At 57.5% G+C, this 13,630-nt stretch overlaps 6 protein-coding genes across 6 annotated transcripts; 2 read left to right on the forward strand and 4 right to left on the reverse strand.

Moving 5' to 3' along the window:
• Position 1: 1 nt before the first annotated feature.
• Positions 2-1,155, reverse strand: MJAP1_003628 (uncharacterized protein; the record flags this gene model as incomplete). The annotated part of the gene is made up of 3 exons (XM_060267554.1): positions 2-655; positions 678-808; positions 831-1,155. The coding sequence occupies 3 exons, from the start codon at positions 1,153-1,155 to the stop codon at positions 2-4; spliced, it is 1,110 nt and encodes a 369-aa protein (XP_060123537.1).
• A 55-nt stretch (positions 1,156-1,210) lies between these two features.
• On the reverse strand, positions 1,211-2,553 carry QCR2 (ubiquinol-cytochrome c reductase core subunit 1; the record flags this gene model as incomplete). Its single annotated transcript, XM_060267555.1, has 2 exons — positions 1,211-2,419; positions 2,443-2,553. 2 exons carry the CDS (start codon positions 2,551-2,553, stop codon positions 1,211-1,213), a joined length of 1,320 nt encoding a protein of 439 aa, XP_060123538.1.
• Positions 2,554-2,799: 246 nt separating this feature from the next.
• Positions 2,800-3,820, reverse strand: MJAP1_003630 (uncharacterized protein; the record flags this gene model as incomplete). Its single annotated transcript, XM_060267556.1, has 2 exons — positions 2,800-3,769; positions 3,795-3,820. The coding sequence occupies 2 exons, from the start codon at positions 3,818-3,820 to the stop codon at positions 2,800-2,802; spliced, it is 996 nt and encodes a 331-aa protein (XP_060123539.1).
• A 266-nt stretch (positions 3,821-4,086) lies between these two features.
• SHM1 (glycine hydroxymethyltransferase) lies at positions 4,087-5,536 on the forward strand (the record flags this gene model as incomplete). The annotated part of the gene is made up of 2 exons (XM_060267557.1): positions 4,087-4,116; positions 4,139-5,536. 2 exons carry the CDS (start codon positions 4,087-4,089, stop codon positions 5,534-5,536), a joined length of 1,428 nt encoding a protein of 475 aa, XP_060123540.1.
• Positions 5,537-9,446: 3,910 nt separating this feature from the next.
• DDI1 (DNA damage-inducible protein 1) lies at positions 9,447-10,582 on the reverse strand (the record flags this gene model as incomplete). The annotated part of the gene is made up of 4 exons (XM_060267558.1): positions 9,447-9,464; positions 9,557-9,712; positions 9,759-10,193; positions 10,259-10,582. The coding sequence occupies 4 exons, from the start codon at positions 10,580-10,582 to the stop codon at positions 9,447-9,449; spliced, it is 933 nt and encodes a 310-aa protein (XP_060123541.1).
• A 104-nt stretch (positions 10,583-10,686) lies between these two features.
• On the forward strand, positions 10,687-13,626 carry DHX38 (RNA helicase; the record flags this gene model as incomplete). The annotated part of the gene is made up of 1 exon (XM_060267559.1): positions 10,687-13,626. The coding sequence occupies one exon, from the start codon at positions 10,687-10,689 to the stop codon at positions 13,624-13,626; it is 2,940 nt and encodes a 979-aa protein (XP_060123542.1).
• Between the last annotated feature and the right edge of the window lie 4 nt (positions 13,627-13,630).

Genomic DNA, 13,630 nt, shown 5'->3' on the forward strand with positions numbered 1-13,630 from the left:
ACTAGAGTTTGAGCTCAGCAGGCATCGCGTCCGGCTTGTCGTCACGCACGCCGAGCGCGCCGAGCGCATTCTGGGCGGCAAATTGCGCCATGGTCTCGCGCGTCTCGATCGTGGCACTGCCGATGTGGGGAAGGAGCACCACCTTATCGGCCAGCTCCGGCTCGAGAATCGGGCTGTCGCGCGACACGTTGGGCTCGCCCTCGATCACGTCGAGCGCTGCGCCTGCAATCTCGTCGCGCTTCAACGCGTCGACGAGTGCAGCGGTGTCGACGAGCGGCCCACGCGCAATGTTCACGAGGTAGGCCGACTTTTTCATCTTGGACAGGAGCGAGGCGTTGACAATGTGGTGCGTTGACTGCGAGTAGTTCGCCAAGACGACCAGCACGTCGACCTCGGCGGCCATCTTCTCGAGTGCGGGCTCGTTGGCGATCTCGATCGGCAGACGTCCGTGCGCGGCCTGCGACGCCTGCAGGAACGGGTCCTGGGCGAGCGTGGCAAAGGCCTCGTTGTCGAACGCAAACGGCTTGGGCTTGGACGTGGTGTAGAGCACCTTGGCCGGGGAGAACGAGAGGAGGCGGCGCACGACAAACTGTGCGATGCTCCCAAAGCCCAAGAAGCCGATCGTCTTGCCTTCGAGGCTTGGGCCAGTAAGGGTCTGCATTAGGTGATCCACGTACCGTAGGCGTCATCGGCGTGAAGCGCCATGCACCCGACGTCACGATGCGGTTCGCAACCAGCGCATGGCGCGTAATCATCAGCATGAGGAGGAGGGTGGTGTCCGCGACGGCACCCGAGAGCACGTCCGGCGCTGCGTCAGCCGAGCGACGTACTGTAGCCGATACGAATGCCGCGCTCCTTGCACGCATTCACGTCAACGTGGTCGTATCCGACGCTCATCGTCGACACGACCTTGAGCGAGGAGCCCGCCTTGTCGAGCACCTCGGCGTCGACCTTATTGGAGAGCAGCACGACGAGCGCGCTGGCTCCGGCCACATTGTTCAGGATCCACTCGCGGTTGGCGCTCTGGACGTCGTCCGGCGTCGACTCGTCGCGCTCCCAGAGCTTGAGCTGGATAGCGCCCCGCTCGTGCGCCTCTTTCAGGAGCGGCGAGGGGATCGCGCTAGTCTGCACGACAATAGGCCGTGCGTCGGTCATGGTGGAACGGGACCACGTGGCAGGTGATAAGGAACCCAACTAGCAAAGCTATGACTTAGAGGAGCTCGTCCGCGTATGGGAGCTGCTTCACGGCACCGAGAGCAGCGGCCGTGGGCTTGCTCTTGAGCAGCGACTCGGCGAGGGTCGACACGTCCGTGGCCGAGACACCCTCGAGGGCAGCGAGCTGCTCCTCGACCGAGACCTTGGCGCCGTCGAGGAGGAGCGCGGCACCGGTCTCGTGCGAGGCGATGCGCGAGCCCTCGAGCTGCGAGGCAGCGGCGAACTTGGCGTTGGCCTTGGCACGCGAGAGCTCCTCGGCAGCGGGGGCGCCCGAGGCGACGTTCTTGAGGGCCTCGACGGCGAGCTTCGCGGCGTCGGTCACCTTGCCGGTGGGCGCGGCGACGTGGAGACCCAGGATACCAGTGCTCTGGAACGAGGCGCTGAACGAGTGGGCGCGCGCACCCTCAACCTGCTGGCGGATGCGAGCGAGGGGCGAGGCGCCGTGCGACCACTTGACCGAGGGCTCGCCGCCGAGGAGAGCCTCGAGGACCGCGACCTCGGGGCCCTTGGAACGCGAGGCGCCCTCAAAGGCCAGGAAGAAGTGGTCCTGGGGAAGGGGGTGGCCGTGCGAGTCGGTGATCGGGGCGCGGAAGTCGCCGCCGTAGTACTTCGACTCGGTGGGCTTGAGGGCCTCGCCGGCGGGCACCTCGGAGAAGTGAGCCTCGACGAGCGACTGGAGCGCCTGCTGGCTCATGCCGCTACCGACCACAGCGAGGTTGGCGCGGTTCAGGGCCTGGCCGGCGAACGACCTAACGGCATCGACCGAGACCGGGGCAGCGGGGTTCACAAACAGCGAAGCACCCACACCGCTGTTGCGGTAAGCAGTAGCGAGGAGCGACTCGAGACCGCGCACGACGGGGTCCTGCGAAGCCTGCTCGACGTCGGCGACGATCGAGGGGATGACCTCTTCGCTGTACTCGTACTTGCAGTACTTGGTCGACGAGACGACCTCGGCGAGGAGCTCTGCAAAGTAGTCCTCGTCACCCTTGAGGAACTCGGCAGTGAGCAGCAGGTGCTCCTTGCTGAGCGAAGCGGAGAGCACACCACCGTTCAGCTCGGCCTCACGGACGATGCGGAGAGCCGAGCGCGAGTTGGTCGACTTGAACGCAAAGTTCTTGAGGGCGTGGGACACACCCTCAGTCGTCTCGAAGCCGGGGCCAGCACGCGCAGCAACAGTGAGCGAAACAACAGGCGCAGTCTCGTTCTGTCGTCAGAAGGGAAACGTACCAGAGCAGCGACAGGGACCGAGGCGGGGCTCGAGGTAGAGAACGTGCGCGACGCCCGCAGCTGGGCGGGCACAGAACGCAGCACGCTAGTCGAAGACCTGGGCACAGACATGGAGCTAGCGGATGTTTTTGGCTCCGACGCTCGTCTAGGAGAGTGGTAATGGAGAGGCCCGGGCCTTTGCGCAGAAGAAGCAGCGCGCGTGCCGGGGGGACCTCTTAGGCCAATAGGAGACAGATCGGCCACTCACGACAGCCACCTCCGTGTTGTCCCGGAATTTTATACACGTGATGACTACGGGGCCCGGCAAATGCCTTGCGCCAGATTACAAACTGCCACGCCCGATCCTCGCACGGAGCGCTAAAATCGGCTCCGCTTCGCGCCCGGCTCGGGCACCGGACCTGCGGGGCGAGAAGGCTCGTCCTTGCGTTTAAATCCTTGCTTGCGGCTCTGCTCTTCCATGATAATGCGCTCCGCTGCACCGAGGTGCGTCGGGGGGGGGCGCTTCTTGGGGGGGGCAGACTTGTCCGCGAGGGGATTGGGCCGTGCGGCTTGACTCGCGGCTTTGAGTGGATTTAGGCGCATCGAAAAGACGCCGGGCGCAGGGCCCGGCGGCTTCGATGGGGGTGGTGTAGTGGAGGAGGGAGCAGGGGACGGTGCCGAGGGAGCGGCCGGCGCAGCGCTCTCGGAGGCGGGCTCGTCTCGAGGCTTGTTCACCAAGGCAATTTTCACGGGCGCCTCGTCCGTGCGCTTGATCCCTTCGTCCTTGCGCTCAGCAATCACATCCTCAGTATCGTCCTTCTTGGCACGCTTGATCTGCTCCTCCAGCAGCTTGCGCGACCGCTGCTCGTCGTCAACTTTCTGGCGGTCCATTTTTTGGGCGGCGTCCTGCCGCGCGCGCGCCGAAGGCGAGTTGTCGATCCACGAGACAAACCAGCCGAGCTCGCTCTCCTCTACGCGCGCAATTCCGGCGCGGCCGAGGTACTTGACAAACTCGGATAGAGACACCCACCGCGTCGCGTTCATGTGCACATGGTGGCGGTCCTGGATATATTCTTGGTATACTTGATTCGCGAGCACGCGGCGCGTGCCAAAGCGCCTGCTTAGTAGAATCACAAACTCGCGCTGGAACTGCGAGCTGTAGTCATGGACAACCTTGCCTGCGCGCTGGCCGCCCTCGCCGGTGGCTGCAGCAAGCTGCCGCGCATGCGCCTCTGACGAAATATGCATTTTGTATCCATTTGCATCGCGGCATGCTTTCTGGCACACTTGGCAGTACCAGCGCAGCCGCGTAAGTCCGCGTGCTTTCATCGCATTGCCGATAGCTTTCCTGGGGTCAGCTCATGGTGACGTACGGCGTGCCGGCCTCGGCGCGTCCCATCCTGCGACGGAAGCAAAGACGTGCTTATGTGGAGGCTGTGCAGGCAGATACTATAAGCGGTTTCCATCGGCCGAGTCATTCCGACAAGTCTTGGGGCCGTGGGTGAGACAACTTCTTTCCCAGAAGGCTTTGCAACCTCTTTCTTGTTGATCAGTATGTCCGCATTTGCGCGTGTATCCCGAGTTCCGCTGCTAATCAACTCTTCTTCTCTTAAGGCCCGTATTAACAAGCCTATTGCTCGTACCTTTGCTACTTCCCTACGCACCATGTCTTCGATTCCCGTTCCCACCGATTTCGTACGTGGTCGCACTGACCCAGAACGCGGTTCTCTACAAGCCCCTGGCTGAGACCGATCCGGAGATCCAGCAGATCATCGATAACGAGACCTACCGTCAGTTCCGTGGTCTCGAGCTGATCGCCTCGGAGAACCTCACCTCGCTGGCCACCATGCAGGCCAACGGTTCGATCCTCACCAACAAGTACTCCGAGGGTCTGCCCGGCGCCCGCTACTACGGTGGTAACGAATACATCGACCAGCTTGAGTCTCTCACCCAGAAGCGTGCCCTCGAGGCCTTCGACCTCGACCCCAAGGTCTGGGGCGTGAACGTCCAGCCCTACTCGGGCTCGACCGCCAACTTTGCCGCGTTCACCGCGCTGATCCAGCCTCAGGACCGCATCATGGGTCTCGGTCTCCCTGACGGTGGCCACCTGACCCACGGTTACTACACCGCCAAGAAGAAGATCACCGCCTCGTCGATCTACTTCCAGTCGTTCCCCTACCAGGTTGACCGGGAGACTGGCCGCATCGACTACGAGCGCCTGAAGACCAACGCCAACCTCTTCAAGCCCCGTCTGCTGGTCTGCGGTGGCTCGGCCTACCCTCGTGACTGGGACTACAAGTTCCTTGCGGACGTCGCCAAGTCCCAGGGCGCTTACCTCCTCTCCGACATTGCCCACATCTCGGGTCTCGTCGCCGCCAAGGAGCAGAGCAACCCCTTCGAGTACTGTGACGTGGTCACCACCACCACCCACAAGACCCTCCGTGGTCCCCGTGCCGGTCTGATCTTCTTCCGCAAGGACCGCGAGGCCGACCTCGAGGCGCGCGTCAACGCCGCCGTCTTCCCTGCCTGCCAGGGTGGTCCCCACAACAACACCATCGCCGCTGTGGCCGTCGCGCTGAAGCAGGTCGCTGACCCCGCCTTCAAGCAGTACGCCAAGCAGGTGCGTGCCAACACCCAGGCCCTTGCCAAGAAGCTGTTCGAATACGGCTACCGCCTCCAGACCGACGGCTCGGAGAACCACCTGGTCCTCTGGGACCTCCGCCCCGCCGGCCTCACCGGCTCCAAGGTCGAGAAGCTCTGTGACCTTGTGCACATCACCCTCAACAAGAACGCCGTTGCCGGTGACACTTCGGCCGTCGTGCCGGGTGGTGTCCGCATTGGCTCCAACGCCCTTACCTCGCGCAGCATGACCGAGAAGGACATGGAGACCGTTGCCGAGTTCCTGCACCGCGTCGTGCAGATCGCCGGTGTGCTCCAGGAGGAGGCCGGCTCGAAGCTGCTCAAGGACTTCATCGCCAAGGCCACCGAGGGCGAAGGCGAGGGCCGCAAGCAGCTCCAGAAGCTCGCTGAGGAAGTCCAGGCCTTCGCCACCAAGTTCCCCCTCCCCGGTGTTCCCGACACCAGCGTGATCAAGGCCCCCGCTGGTGAGAACTAAACGACGATTGCTATTCATATGCTCACTCAACCTGACATCTATAAACCCGTAGCTTCACGACGTTCAACCGTACATCACGTGGGGGAGGAACTCAGGTGGAGGGCTCGAAAGTGGCGCGTAGCGTCGTGCACCCAAATGAGCGTGACCCGGGGGAGCATGCTGCGCTCCGCAGCCGTGCACCAGGCGATCGGAGGCGTGATTCGCAGGGGAATGCACTCAACCGCATGGCTCCTGCGCGAGGATCGTGCGCGGAAGTTCCGTACGCGACCCCGTCACGAGTCGCAGTCTTGGCCCAGGAAGAACGCGCCGACGCTGCGTCCGACGGGCCGCCCGTTGCTCGATGAACGCGCCAAGCAGAGCAAGTGGGATTCATCGTCCGTGGATGTACAGGACAGCAAACTAGCGGCCAAACTGGACTACAAGATCCACATCGGCGCCTCGGCGGCCAAGATGGAAGAAATTCAGCCAGGCGACTTTGTCGAAGTACGCAGAACTGGACGTACGTTTTCAGGCGTCGTACTCCCGATCCCTGAAGACCAGGACAGCTCCGGTTCAGGACACGGTGCTTCTCTCGCCGTGGTCGTCATCTCGGGTGTCTTGGAATTGGTGCGCTCGACCGATGTCATGCTTCAGTTTCCCAATTTTGTAGGGAAAAAGATGGCGCTGGACGCTGCACCGCTAAAACGCGACTATGTCGCTGCATCCACGGCGCGGGTGTCCGCAGCTCCGGTTGCGATTCCGGAGGAGGAGAGTATCTCACACGAAGAGTTGCTTGCATTGCGCCAAAGCGCGAGCAGTGACAATTCTTTCATGGAAGCTGAGCCGCTGGACCTCGCACGATTCGAACGCCGGGCGTGGATTTGCAGGAAGATTCGTCACTTGCAGCGCGAGACGGACCAAGAAATTCAAAGGATATACCCCGCATTCCGCGCCTTGTTCCTCCAAGAGCAGATGGAAGGAGCCGAGGGAGACCTGTCTCGGTACCAAGACACGCCTGAGCATAAATATCTGGAAATGGGTCTTGAGCTCTTGCACCGGGGTAGTTTTACTACTATTGAAGCTACGCAGTTACTCATTCGATACCTCACGTTCCTTGCGAAGGGGAAAGAAGAAATCAAGGAGCGTTTTCGTGGCGAGACCATCTTCGCGATGCACTCCCTTTTCATGAACCACCCTAAACAGTTTTTGGTTGACTCCACGACACATCGGCACAGCCAGATGTTCACGTACCGCTCCTTGCACGAGCAGCAGATTATCTCCAGAGTGTCCTCGTGGGCTCGTGCCAGCATGGCAGCGCTTGGACCAGGTGGTCTCGAAGACGCAGCGGTCATGCAAAACTACGATATGACCGAGGCTGTAGCCATTCTGGACGGATTTTGTGAACGTGCACAGCTCGTCATCCAGTGGCATGAGCAGAACAGGGAGATGCCACCTAACTCCGATGGGAAGATCACGACTTTGCCAGGTCCTTTCTGGGACGACGGTTCGCTGCTGGAATGGACCTCGACAGACAAGGACATTATTGAGTTTTTGAAAATCAGCGTCGGAAACCGTCGTGAACTGCAAGACGATCCCACTGGTAGTGTCGCCATGTCCATCATCAAACGCGTGGGCGCACATGTGCATCTTGAGCCTATTGTGCACCCTACTATGGAGAATGTGCATCCCCACAAGATCCCACCCAAGGTCATTCAGGCTGACCAGCCCGTGCTGTCTGACACAGAGACCAGCATTTTTTCTGCTGGTACGGATCTGCAGCATGCACTTGTATTCAACTTTTTGATCCGGTTGGGTGCCCTGACTCCTTGGGAAGATCCGAATACTTTGGATACCTATCTGAAAAATGTGGAAGAGAATGCAAACCAAAATGCAGCTCTTCATGCCAAGTCGCGTACTCGTCCCGAGCTGGATTCAAAAGAGGAGAAAGAACGACACGACTTTCACGACTTACCTGTATATGTGATTGATTCTGCCACGGCTCATGAGCTCGATGATGGGATTTCAATCGAGCACGTTAGAGAAGGCGAATGCTGGATTCATATCCACGTTGCTGATCCTAGCGCTCGTATCCCCCCTGATCACCCATTGGCGCTGGAAGCCCAGCAAAAGTATTCCAGTATCTACTTTCCCGAGATTCAATGGCCCTTGTTTCCAGACTTTGCTACCTACGAAGGAATGAGCCTAAGGGACCAATCCAACGATGGCGCACGGAAACAGCGCGTAATGACATTCAGTGCGCGACTTGCTGAGGACTCAGGTAAGGTGCTTGACTTCCAATGGCGCCCTGCTTTCGTGCGCAATGTGCATACACTAAACTATGACGAGGTGAACCACTTCTTCTCTCATAAGAAGATTGCCCGTGACTGTTCCTCATCATTGAAGTCTGAACACACGCAGCGTGAACTCAAGAGTCTGGCTCAGATGGCGGGAAAGCTGCTTGCTCGTCGTGTGCGCTTCGGAAATGGTGTTAACGCTGGGAATCTGGTAAACGAGTTGTCGATGAATCCCCTACCTCTCCCTATCCTCGCATCAAAGACGTTGGACAAGCCAAAGTTTTTCAATGGATTCCCTGATATTCAGTTACAATTGACTGACCCGAATCTGTTGGTAAAGCCAGGCACGTTCGATGGGTTGCCTGGCGGTATTTCGTCGGAGACTATGGTTAGCGAAATGATGCTTCTTGCGGGCCGAGTTGCAGCGAGCTTCAGTGCAGAACATGAAATACCAATGCCTTACCGCTTGCAAGATGCGCCAGAGGTAGGGCAAATCGCCATCATCGACAAACTGAAGGACCCAGTTACAGGATCGCTCCCTATTACCGAACTCCAGAAACGAGATATCTTTATGTCTCCAGGTTACTTCTCAACAAAGCCGGGCAGGCACTATGGTCTTGGAATTGTCCCTATGGATGTGAACAGCCCAGACAGTGACGCGCTGTTCTCTGGAGGATACATTCGAGTTACTAGCCCTCTCCGGCGTTACACGGATCTCCTCTCGCACTATCAACTCAAGACATCTAAACTGGACCGCTCAATCCTGAACCATACTGAGCTTGCTCTTCAGTTCCCTCGTTTTGAACGGATGGAAGCTTGGGTTAAGCAAATTGAGAGGTCGTCACACAGATTCTGGATTTGGACCTACATTGACCGCCTACTGAAGAAAAAGAAAAGCAATGATGAGGCAGGTATTACCTCAGATGAGACATACACGTCAGTGGAGAAGCATCTCTTGGGACCCATGCCTGCATTTGTCGGTGTACCTGATGTGCGTCTAACCTACGATACACTCCAAGCGAAAATTCGTGTGAATCTCCTCAGCTTGGGAGGCTTCCCAGTCGACTGCACGTGGGACCCTCAATTGCCCCCACCACCCCGTGGCCAAATTTTGCAAGTCAAAATAAATGACACAATCAGCGCGGGTATTAAAAGGGCGATTAATTGTTCTCCTATATAGTTTGAATGTAAGAGACATCACTGAATACTGATTGTATAAATAATTTATTTCCATAATAAATTTGTAAAAAATAATAAGATGATAATTATGACATTTTAATGCATTTTATAACTATAACTGTATATAAAATATTAGTGAATGTACAAACTAAAAATGTAGTTCGAATTTAAATGTGATTTAATTTAATACAATTTTATTATAACATTATTTCTACTGTATATGATATATCTTAGTGTTATAATGTATATTGTAACATATATGGATTTTGAATTGCATTTTCTATTTGTTAATAAATAATTCGATAAATAAATTTTGTATCTATTTCTACATTTCTTGAAAATAGATATTTGCAGCAAGGTCAGTATTGCCATTGCTTGCATTTAATAATTTAGTGGCCAATTCGTCAGGAATTCCCAGATTGGTTAGGATTGAAATGGATTCTTTTGGCCACGTGCTCTCAGCCTTGGCGAATTGGCTGGTGGGTGTATCGCTGGAAGCGCTGGACGCAGGCTTCTCCACCTTGGAGGGGTCAGCCTCTTTTGTGCTAGTAGACGGTTCACTGGGAACAGCGTCTGGGTTGGTAAACGCATTCTTAGGAAGCTCATGTTCGGCAAGGAAAGGGATTTCGCGACCATTGATCACCAAGGCATTTTTCATAAGATCGATGTTGGCCTGGTACCGCTTGAGCATGTCCAGTCCAAAAAGCATGTCGACGTCACGTCCCTGTAAATAGAGTTAGTCATCCATTCCATGGGGCCGATATACGTACCTCCAACACCGTAAACGAGCAGGGAAGAAACTGATCCTCGCCCAGCTGGATCTGGGTGCTGTGAATGCGACCCAGAATTTTGGCAGTACCCACACCCTTGGCAACACCCGAGAAGCGAGAGTCCAAAAGGCGCATGATACCACACTGTTCAGCGCAATCCGGGCTGATAATCGTCGTCTGAGCGCCACTGTCGACAAAGGCCTTTACAGGGTGGCCGTTCACCTTGAGGTTCACGTAGAGCATGGTAACGTTGCCGAAGCTCTCCGGAATGTATTCCATAGCGTGTTCCATGTTTTCGGCGACACGCTCCTGGCGAATAGCCTCTTCGATTCGCTTCTGCGCTTCCACGTCAAAAGGATCCGAATTTTGAAGTTGCTGCAAAGATTGCATCTGCGCAATTTGCTCGCGTTGCAAAGCCAGTGTGCGCGTGAATTGCTCCGTCGAGGTACGAGCTGCTTCAAGCAAAGTGGGATTGGACTGTGGTTAGCATTGTCACGTACGTTGCGAAGACTCTCTTGCACCTGAGTCGAGCTCAAGATTTGGTTGCGCACAGTCTCGGCCATAGCCAAGTCCGGGTTGGCGCTCGTAGAAGGTGCGGAACTCTTGCGCTTGTCCGATAAAGTCAGCAGATCGCCATCCTGGACACCGTACGAGGCCAGAGACTGCTTGTCGTCTGCCAAGACCTTGGACTGGAACTGGAGAACTTGGTGCTCTGCTGGCACTCCGACATCCGCTTCAAGAATCGCCTTCAAGTTTTCAATTTCAAGCGACACGTCTGCATCCACTGGATACGTGTTCTGCGCTGCATCCACAACGGTAAGCATGATGGTATCGTCGACGCGTCGCGAAGATGACGCGGCCTGTGCGTCAGCCTCCACCGACAAGGTCAGTGTCGCAGCACGTGGCCTTTCTGGAGCGACGATTGTGCATGAGTCGGTCGCGCGAAGCACGTCGTGCGGCGGCGCGGGGTGCCGCCGCGCAATACCTTGCACCGACCCCATTTCTGGGCTATGGTGATGAGAGTGTCCGGCGCCGTCCCTTTCCCGACGAGTCGGTTCGCCGGAGACCAAATGCTGACGATGACGACGCAGCCGGAATTTCGGACCGCCCCTGGGAAGAAGACGAGGCGGACGTGGATCGCGACTGGTACCTGCGCGATGATGACGGCGGTGTTGCAGGCGATGTTGATAACAACCCGTTTGCGCAGTATGAGGACATGCCCGGACAGGTGACCAATACGCTTGCCAAGCGCCACGAGCGCATTACAGCTCGCCAGGCCGCGTATCGCGCCGATGCGGACGCATGGGAGAACAACCGTATGGAGACCGGTGGTGTGGGCGGGCGTCGTATTCTGGATGATGACCCAGATGAGCACGGTGAGGACCGAGTGCATCTCATGGTCCACAACCTGCGACCCCCTTTCTTGGACGGCAAGACTGTCTTTACGAAGCAGGTGGCGCCGGTCAATCCTGTGCGTGACCCGACAGCAGACATGGCTACGTTTGCTATGAAAGGCAGTTTGCTTGTCAAGGAGCATCGTGAGCGTGCGGAGCGTGCCAAGGCTGCCGGTCGTGTCGCGTCGCTCAAAGGCACACAGCTCGGCAAGATTATGGGCGTGAAAGACGAAGAGGAAGAGGAAGAAGAGGCGAACAAAGGCAAGGTCAGCACGGTCGATGAAGATGGAAAAGGCGAGTCGCAATACGCAACACACCTCAAAAAGAAGGGGAAAGGAGCCACGTCCTTTAGCCAGAACAAGTCGTTGCGTGAGCAGCGGCAATACCTGCCTGCTTTTGCGAGTCGTGACGACCTGATGCGTACCATCCGTGAGAACCAAGTGGTGGTTGTCATTGGTGAAACTGGCAGTGGTAAGACGACGCAGTTGTGTCAATTCCTCCACGAAGATGGCTATACCGATTATGGACTGATTGGGTGTACGCAGCCCCGTCGTGTCGCTGCCATGAGTGTCGCGAAGCGCGTGAGCGAAGAGATGGAGTGTGAGCTGGGCAGCACGGTCGGTTACTCGATCCGCTTCGAGGACTGTACGAGCAAGGCGACCAAGATCAAGTACATGACAGACGGTGTCATGCTTCGTGAGTCGCTCACCGAGCGCGACCTGGACAAATATTCCGCTATTATTCTGGACGAGGCACACGAGCGCTCGCTCAGTACGGATGTCCTGATGGGTCTGCTGAAGAAAGTGCTGATGCGCCGCCGCGACCTGAAGCTGATCGTTACTTCCGCGACGATGAATGCAGACGGTTTCTCGCGTTTCTTTGGCACCGCACCCATCTTTACGATTCCGGGGCGTACGTTCCCTGTGGACGTCATGTTTAGCAAGACGCCGTGTGAGGACTATGTGGACAGTACTGTCCGTCAAATCCTTTCCATCCACCTGGGCCAGGCTCAAGCCGGCGACATTCTCGCATTCATGACAGGTCAGGAAGATATTGAAGTGACCTGTGAGGTGGCAAAGGAGCGGCTGAAGCAGATCGACGATGCTGCGCCCCTCCTTATGCTCCCCATCTACTCGCAGATGCCTGCCGATTTGCAGGCGCGTATTTTCCTGCCGTCCGAAAACGGAGAGCGAAAGTGCATTGTGGCGACCAACATTGCCGAGACGTCGCTCACCGTCGATGGTATCATGTATGTGGTCGACGCAGGTTACAGCAAGCTGAAGCTGTACAACCCCAAGGTGGGTATGGACTCGCTGCAGATCACGCCCATTAGCCAGGCGAATGCCTCGCAGCGTTCGGGGCGTGCGGGACGTACCGGCAGCGGCACAGCGTACCGCCTGTACACCGAAGCGGCCTTCCACAACGAAATGTTCCCCAGCACGATCCCCGAGATTCAGCGGACGAACCTGGCGAATACGGTGCTGCTGCTCAAGTCGCTGGGCGTCAAGGACCTGCTGGACTTTGACTTTATGGACCCCCCGCCCCAAGATAACATCCTCAACAGTATGTACCAGCTGTGGGTGCTTGGTGCGCTGGACAACCTCGGAAACCTAACGACGCTCGGCAAGCGCATGAGCGAGTTCCCGATGGAGCCGAGTCTTGCCAAAATTCTCATTATGAGTGTCGAGTACGGTTGCTCGGAAGAGCTGCTGACGATTGTTAGCATGCTCAGTGTCCCTACCGTCTTTTACCGCCCCAAAGAACGCCAGGAAGAGAGTGATGCGGCGCGTGAAAAGTTCTATGTCGCAGAGAGTGACCACCTTACGCTGCTGCACGTCTACTCGCAGTGGAAGAACAACGGGTACAAAGACTCGTGGTGCAACCAGCACTTTTTGCACGGCAAGCTCCTGCGCAAAGCGCGCGAGGTGCGCGCGCAGCTTTCCGACATTATGTCGTCGCAGCGCCTCAACCTGCGTTCGTGCGGTACGGACTGGGACGTGATCCGCAAGTGTATTGCCTCGGGTTACTTCCACCAAGCGGCGCGCGTCAAGGGTATCGGCGAGTATGTCAACTGCCGTACCGGTGTGCCGATGAATCTGCACCCCACGTCGGCGCTCTACGGCCTGGGCTACACGCCCGACTATGTGGTGTACCATGAGCTGACGCTCACCTCGAAAGAGTACATGGGCACGGTCACGGCCGTGGATCCCTACTGGCTTGCCGAGCTCGGCAGCGCCTTTTACTCGATCCGCGAGCGCGGCACGCTCAGCACGAGCAACCGGCGAGGCCGCGACACGAAGCACCACCATGTCATTGAGCTGGAAGAGCAGTTTGAGCGCGACCGCCAGCGCGCGGCCGAGGAAGAGAACGCCAAGAAGCGCAAGACGGAGAACAACCCCCGAGGCATGCCGAACGGCATTGCGGTGCCGGGCATGGGCCCCCCCAAGCGGGGCCGTCGCGTAGGCTTCCGGTAGAAGA

The sequence above is a fragment of the Malassezia japonica genome, chromosome 7, assembly GCF_029542785.1.
Source record: "Malassezia japonica chromosome 7, complete sequence".
In the NCBI taxonomy this organism is placed as follows: Eukaryota; Fungi; Basidiomycota; class Malasseziomycetes; order Malasseziales; family Malasseziaceae; genus Malassezia; species Malassezia japonica.